At 54.9% G+C, this 7,796-nt stretch overlaps 1 protein-coding gene across 1 annotated transcript; it reads left to right on the forward strand.

Annotated features, from left to right (window-relative positions):
• IL32 (interleukin 32) lies at positions 2,869 to 7,021 on the forward strand. Its single transcript, XM_013974707.2, has 7 exons — positions 2,869 to 2,956; positions 3,087 to 3,127; positions 4,714 to 4,752; positions 4,884 to 4,937; positions 5,733 to 5,759; positions 5,937 to 5,990; positions 6,457 to 7,021. Exons 2-7 carry the CDS (start codon positions 3,113 to 3,115, stop codon positions 6,775 to 6,777), a joined length of 510 nt encoding a protein of 169 aa, XP_013830161.1. The 5' UTR covers positions 2,869 to 2,956; positions 3,087 to 3,112; the 3' UTR covers positions 6,778 to 7,021.

The following is a 7,796-nucleotide window of genomic DNA, read 5'->3' on the forward strand; positions in this document are numbered from 1 at the left end:
ATCTTGCCAAAAAATAAAACACAGAGAGATAGCATGACCGTGGAAACTGAAAATGCAGATTCCATGTCCTCATCTGAATCTACACTCGGGGTCTGAGGACAGGAATCTGCATTTGAACAAGCTGGGTGGGGCTGGGCAGTGGTCCTCCTGGGCAAGGGAGCTGGGCCAGCAGCTGCATCTCTTTGTCTTGTGGCTTTTCTGTGTCTCTGGTGAGTTCTCTAACCTCTTCCTGTGCTTACAGAGCCCAGCTGCTGGCCTGGGTGAGAAGGTTCACCCCCATGGCTGGAGTCACATACCTACCCTTTCTTAATATGTCACTAGCCTCAGCGGGCCCACAGTGCTGCCAGAGCTGGCCCAGGGGCACGGAGCCCAGCATGGTCACGACCCAGAAGGAGGATGACAGCCAGGTCTTCAACCAGCCAGGGACCTGGGAATTGAAAGGCACCAGAAGCCATCTGGGCCTCTGTCAGGACCCTTTCTAAGTATGAGGAGGAGGAAACTTGTATTCAAAAAGCTTGTCAGCCTCAAAGCAGGACAATAAAAACAGCAGGAGAGAAAACCCTTCATTTCCTCGGAGCAGTGATGGAGCCAGGCTGAAGTTTGGTGGCAGGAACTTGACAGACCAGAACCACTGTTTTACAGAAGAGGCTGGAATCCTGCATTGATGGGGGACTGGGTGGCTGAGAATGAGCTGGGGAGCAACCAAAAGTTGGTTGGAGGGGCCCAGAGAGGGATGTCCTGTGTGACATCTGAGGCTCTTTTCACTGTGACACTTCATGAAGTTTGCTTCACAAAAATGGCACATCACATTGAATTATATTATTTAAAGAATAGTACAGCTCCAGGAGTTGGTGATGGACAGTAAACCCTGGCATGCTGCAGCCCATGGGGTCGCAAAGTCGAAAATGACTGAGTGACTGAAATGAACCAAACAGTCCCAAGAAACAATGTAAAAGCTTTTGTGTTTCAAAGTAAACCATCAGAAAAATGAAAAGACAACCACAGAATGGGAACAAAAATTTTATCCAGAACATAAAACTCTTCTGACAACTTATAATAAAAAGACAAATGACCCAGTTTAAAAAAGTGCCGAGGATCAGTGCATACATTTCTCCAAGAAATCAATAAACGTGGTCCACACACACATGAAGGGATGCTCAACATCATTCGTCTCTGGGGAACTTCAAATAAAAATCAGAGTGAGATACCCCTTCATGCCCACTAGGATGCCCAGAATCAAAAAGTTGTGATAATAAGTGCTGATGAGGATCAGAGAAATTAGAACTGTGATATACTGGTGCTGGCAATGTGAAGTGGTTTTATGACCTTGGAAAATAGTCCAGCGGTACCTCAAAATGCTGAAAGCAGACTTAGGGGTGGCCTGGTAGTGGGCCCTGGAGGATGATGGCTTAGGGGTGGAGACTGGCTGCTTGAGGTTGTTGGGTAGCTAGAATAGGAAAGAGGAGCCCAGAATGGCGGTGGCTAAAAGACAAGGAAGGGAGAAGCCAGGGAAAACAGAGCCAAGGAAGGTCCGAGGAGCGGAGTGAGGACCTCAGGTGGAGCAAACAGCACTCCTGGCTGCCCGCTTACACAGGGTGTTTAGGGGTCCTCATCGGTGAACCCAACTTACCTGCAGGCACGTTTAGTATTTCAGTTTGAATTAATCAGCTGCTAGCATTTTCAGTGTGAATTAGTTACCAGCGTTCCACAAGAACAGGTTTCCTGTTTTAATCTAACATCTGGGATTTTAAGTTTTATTCAACTTTAACAAAACAGGCAAATACACTGGACGATATTGTACTAAACACGGGGGTAGACTCGAAGGAGAAGTCACTCCAGGGTGAGACTGGTCAGCCTTCCCACAGTTGGTTTTAATACCTGTCTTTCCCCCACAACACACCCACACCCACATCCACACCCACACACACCCCAACAGACACACACTCACACAGACACAACGACAGACACACACAGACAGACTGACAGACACACACACAGTGAGTCCTGGCTGCACTGGGAGAGAACAAGCGTGTGTTGCTGAGACCTGGGTCTGTGGCTCTTTGTTATGACGGACCTGGGTCTCTAAGACAGACACAAGGCCATGGCTGTGTTGGGCTGTGAGGGGCTGTGGTGTCAGGGGGAGGTGGGCCAGGCTGCGAGAGTCAAGCCCTGTGGGGATGGCCAGGGCCAGGGAGACTCCTGCCACTGTAGCTTGGGACTGAAGGGCCCCCCATGGGGCTCAGGAGACCCTGGTCATTGGGGTCAGTTGGTCAACAAGGCTCCCTTCAGACCCTCCTGGGCCCCATCCTGTGTGTCAGGCAATCAGGCCTGGCCCCTGCCCCGGATGCTGGGGCCCCAGGGAGAGTCTCACCCCAGGGCCCTTGCAGGTACTGTGACTTCCTGAGGGCAGGGCGGCTGCAGAAGCTTCTCTGGATGTGGAGTGGGGTGCAGTCTGTTCGAGGGCCCTGGTCGCCTTCCCCTGTATCTTAACCCCCAGGTGGTTAACATCCTTTTCTGGAGCTCCTCAAGCTTCCTCAAGGTGCTGTCCCAAGTCTGGACTTTCCCCCGTCCTTCCCTGCCCCCAAGTTGATGGGAGGGGGTGGGGGGTGAGGCCCTAGCTGGGCTCAGAGACCCCATCCCAGCTCAGGGAGGAGGGGCCTGACCAGGGAGCCTGAGTGTCAGGGACACACCCTCCCCGCCCAGGCCCCTCAGGTCTCTGTCACCCCGTCTTGCCTCCCTTCTGTCTTGGCCCTGCTCTAGCTCTGTTTCGGTCACACACACACACACACACACACACACACACACGCCCCCGCCCCTGCCCGCTTCCTCTGCTCTGAGGGGGCTCCACCCTCCCCACCTCTGCCTCCTCTGCCCTTAAGTCACCGACTCTCAGGGACGCTGAGTCTGGACTGCTCAGCAGTGGCCTGCTAGCTGGGGCTCTGCCGCAGGGTCTCAGGTGAGGGGCTCCGGGGCGCCTGGGGAGAGGGAAGAGGGGAGGCCTGCAGGCAGAACGCGCTCCAGGGCGGTGGGCGAGCCTGCTTCTCCAGAGCACTTTTCCTCACACCCTTCCTCCCACCGCGTTACAGCGGCAGAACCAGAGCCCTGGAGCAGCATGGCTTCCGCTAGGGTGAGTGACAGCGAGAGATGGGGGAAGGCTGGGCCCTGGAGAGTCCTATCTCCCCTGTCCCCTCTCCCATCAGCCCATCCTCCACCCCTGCTGACTGGCCACTTGCACCTGCCTCTGTCCCACCCTCCCTGGGCCGAAGTGGGGGACCCTCCGGGGAGATGGGCCTTGAAGGCCCGTGGCCCCTGCAGTCAGCAGGGTCCCCTCTCACCTGGATCCGGGGCGGCGGCGGGGAGTGCTCTGCTCTCTCTACCCCGACATTCCGAACAGTTCCTGACACAGACCCTATACCAGCCTGTTGCTCTGAGCCCTCTCCTTTATTTCTTTTGGAGAGTTCTCAGCTGGATTTCAACTATTTATTTTCTCTCCATTTCTAAACGGGTTTGTGCACAAAGATTTCTCACTCTCTTTCTGTCTCGTTCTCTCTCGCTCTCTTTATTTTAAGTTTTAGTTTTGTGTGGGAATAGAGACGAGTAACAACGTTGTGATAGTTTCAGGTGAGGAGCGAAGGGACTCAGCCGTGCATATACCCGTATCCATTCTCCCCAGAGTCCCCCCGCCTAGAGTCCCGTCCTTACGCAGCAGGTCCTGGCTCTGGGGTGGCATTCCTGCTGGAGGACAGGCATGGCAGCAGCTCTGTGGAGGTCCTAGTGGGCCGGTCTGGGCTGCAGAGGACTCAGGAGCCAGTCATGGGACCTAGAGTCACTTTAGGAACTAGAGTCCGCATTCTGGTGAGAGAGCTGCAAATGGAGGGTCTCCAGGGTCAGAGGAATCAGTCGTCTCTTGGGACCCTTTCTACAGCCTGGAAACCCGGGGGTAGAGGCCTGTGGTGTTTTTCTGGAAACCGAAAGCATCTCTCTCAGCGCCTGGATCAGCAGCTGAAGCCGCGCTGAGCTCAGAGCCTATTCTTTCCTGTGGGAAGCCCTCTGCCCTCTGTACCACTCCCCAGTCTCAATTCGGAGCTTGATCAGATGCTCAGGGGCTCTGGGCCATGGACACTGATGTCTGCAAGTTGTCATCGCGGGGTGAGCCAGGCTGGGCACTCAGGCCCAGCGAGAGGATGATGTGGGCAGCAGAGTGTTCCCACGGCCCCGTGAGGTGTTTCCTTGCCCAGTTGTGTGTGATGCTGGGCTGACAGGATGGGTCCCCCAGGACACAGGGTGTGCAGATGGGAGCCCTGCACGGGCTGTGAGCTGCACTGACCACCCAGAGCCAGGAGGGCCGCGGGGACAGCGCTAGATTCCACAGCCGTTATGTGGAGTCTCCCGAGGGGTGGGGCGCCTCCCACCTCCTAGATGGAGTCAAGTGTCTGGAGGGAAATGGGCTGGGGGCTGGGGATCTGCAGGGTTGGAGGTCGGGAAGACTGGCCGCAGAGCCACTGCCACCGTCAGCTCCTCAGAGAGGAGAGAACAGCGTCAGTTCCTCCCTGGTCAGCTCTCAAAGGGACCACGGAGGGCTAGGCATCTGGGAAGCAGGTTGACACGCCTAGTCCAGGGCAAGGGTGCTCCTGTGTGAGTGTGTGAGCGTGTAACAGGTCTGCAGTGGTTGGTGAGGTCTCATCAGCCTAGGCATTACTGTCATCTCCACAGGGCTTCGATGATTCCATCAATTCCCTCAAAACCGAAATGGTAAGAAGTTCATCCCCATGTACGGTTGAGGGAATGGGGAAGCTGGGTGAAACGGAGGATGTTCTGGCCCAGCTGGGACCCAGGAGTGAAAGGACCAGGCCTCTTTGTCCCAACTCTGTCTCTCTTTACAGTTTCAACTTGTGGAATTGTTTTGTGAAAACCTTCCAAAGAAATCTGAAGAAGAGGTGGGTCAGTGCACTCCCCTGTGTCCAGTTTAAGTGGAGTAGGGTGGCTTTGTTGCAGGAAGGAAGCCCTTTCGCAGCGCCTGAGAGTGGGCTCTTGTCTAACACTCGGAAATAATCCTCCGAGGAGACATACGTGCTGACAAAGCGAGAGAGTGTATTGAGAAAGGGCGCCCGGGCGGAGAGCAGGAGGGTAAGGGCAGCCAGGAGAACTGCTGTGCCTGCTGGCTCACAGTCTTGGGCTTCATGGTGGTGCGATTCGTTTCTGGGTTTTCTTTGGCCAGTCGTTCTGAATCGGGGTCCTCCCTGGTGGTACACACCTTGCTCGGCCAAGGTGGATGCCAGCGAGAAGGATGCTGGGAGGTGGTCAGACACGTCCCGTCTCCTTCTGACCTTTCCCCAACTCTTCCAGTCACTAGGACCTCCTGTCCTAAGATTATTCGTGCAGATGGTTATGGTGGTGCCTGGCCAGGGTGGGCAGTCTCCGTCAGTGTGCTTCCCCTAACAATTTCATGATGATGGTGATGATGAAGGTGACAGCCCAGGGCCCACTCCTTACACTGCACAAAACTCACCTGCGTATCCATTGACCGCACAGGTAGGGATACGGAGGCCCAGGGCTGCTCGGGGAGGTGTGCAAAGTCACAGGGCAGTATGGCAGCATAGCAGTGTCAGACGCCTGGTCCGCAGCCACCAGGGGAAGAGGGGACACCAGTGGGCACAGACTCGGGCTTGAGATTGAGACTCAAAGTGAGAGAGGGTAGGGGAATTTTAAACTGAGTGATGTTTTCCCAATAGGTCTGCTCGGATCTTATTGTAATGGAGGTGAGTTTGGGTCTTGCCCTTCCCCTGAAGTTGAGTCCCCAGGGTTGGGATCAGCCAGGGTACTGGGTCTGGACGTCTGTCTTCCTTCTGATTCTCCTGGACCCATGGGAGGCCCAGTGGGGCCCACAGAGCTCAGCTGCGAGCCACGTGGGCAGTCTCCACAATTTCTTTCCTCAGAGCATATGCAGTGCAGATATGGCTGACGCCGTGGATGCTCAAGTTAACAACTCCGTGAGTCTGAGCTGACATCTCAGCCCCTCTTGACTCCCTTCCCCACTGGTCTGTCTTGTCACTGGTCCTGCCACAAGTGCACAGACCTCCCCGGAGCGCGGGTGGGGGGCCCTGAGAGCTCCGAAGGGCCAGACTTGGGGCATCAGCCTCCTCACTCAGTGCACGGTGAGCAGAGCCCTGCCTTCAGCCCCCTGCCTGCAAGCCCCGCGGGCCTCGTGCTGGGTTCAGAGGTCAGTCCATCTTCAGGTACAATAAAGCACCAGGGCTTATTTCTCGAGGGGAACCAAGGGGCCAGGCTCAGGTTTTGGGAAAAGTCCTCTTGTCTGTGGAGCTGTTGGCAGGAAGGCAGGCAGTTTTCATTCATGGGCTTCTGGGTCCCAGAGTCTCCTAAAGGCTAGGAGGGAGGCGTCTGCTCAGTCAGGACATTGCCCCAAACATGTACCTGAACAGCCTCCCATCCCTGCAGAAATCCTGTCCCTTGCTTCGTGAAACACAGCAAGAGTTGCGTCGCAGAGTCTGTGAGCCCTCTGGCTCCTACAGTCTCCCAGGCCCGAACCAGCCCTTTGACTCCTCCACTTCAAGGAATTGGTACGACCGGATACTTGAGCTATTTGAAGAGTTCCTGCAGCGACTGCAGCAGAAGTTTCGGAAAGCCCTGGACTGGCTTAAGCAGATAGCGGCTGCCTGCCTACAGGGCTTGCGCAGAGCGGCTGAGGCCGTCTGGAGAGTGTTGAAGGGTTTTTGCTCCTCTCTGGAGCAGCTCTTCAAGAGCCTCATCCAGGTCTAGAAGCCCCAAAGGGTCCCCAGGGAGCTTGGCCTCATCTAGAAGCCTCGATTTTCCCTTCTCACAGGGCATCTTCTGATTCATCCTGTACAATTCTGCTCACCTTTGACCCATCCTCGCAGCCTGCCTCACCCCCTCCCCTTCAGGGAGGGCACCACCCAGCCCATCTAAGTCTCTCTGCCTGGATTTTCCTGCACCATGTCTGACCTGCCTGTCACTGTAGTGCTGATGTCCTAATAAAAGTCAGTTGACCCAAATGGAGTGTCTGTGTGGATGGGAGGGTGGGGGTCCGATGGCTACAGGCAGAGGTAGTGGGTCAGATGGACCCAGGTGGGGGTCCTGGTGCTGGGTGAACAAGCACAAGCCACTGGACTCTGTAATCTGTAACTGGGAATGAAGGAGGAAACAGACAGAACAGGCTCCATCTTGCAAGCAGGACTCCATCTTGGGCCAGATGTGGACTTTGAGCTCTGTGCCCAGTATCTATGGAAACAACATACCAACTGGAAAACCAGACCCCCCAGATGCAAGAGCCCCAGGGCTCGTACCTAGACTCTCCATTGCCTAAAAGAATACCCTAATTATCTGTGTAACCAAATAGAATCAAAAATTCTATTATGCTTGTTGGGATATGACCACAGGCCTATTGATAACTGTCCACTGTTAACTACTTAGGCTTAAGGCATATGATCACGGGTTAACTTTGATTGTATCTTTCTTTTTCCTTTGTTCAGACTAGTTTCAGAGAATTTGGGGAGGTGGGTTTGAGCACGTGCATTTAGGGTATATAAGGTTTTCACAAAATCTGGTCAGGGTCCTTGGCTAAGAGGAGACTCTATCTCGGGCCCGCTGGTGTAACAAACTGCACTCCACTATCTGCATTGTTTGTTTCCCGGAACCCATTGAGTTTGTTTCCCGGAACCCATGGCTGCAACAGGAACTCTGGTCGTGGACTGACGGGGAGGACTGGACCATCACACTCCCAGGGCACAGGGAGCTCGGGGGAGGGGCTTTGACCCCTC

Source organism: Capra hircus, chromosome 25 (genome assembly GCF_001704415.2).
Source record: "Capra hircus breed San Clemente chromosome 25, ASM170441v1, whole genome shotgun sequence".
Classification (NCBI taxonomy): domain Eukaryota; kingdom Metazoa; phylum Chordata; class Mammalia; order Artiodactyla; family Bovidae; genus Capra; species Capra hircus.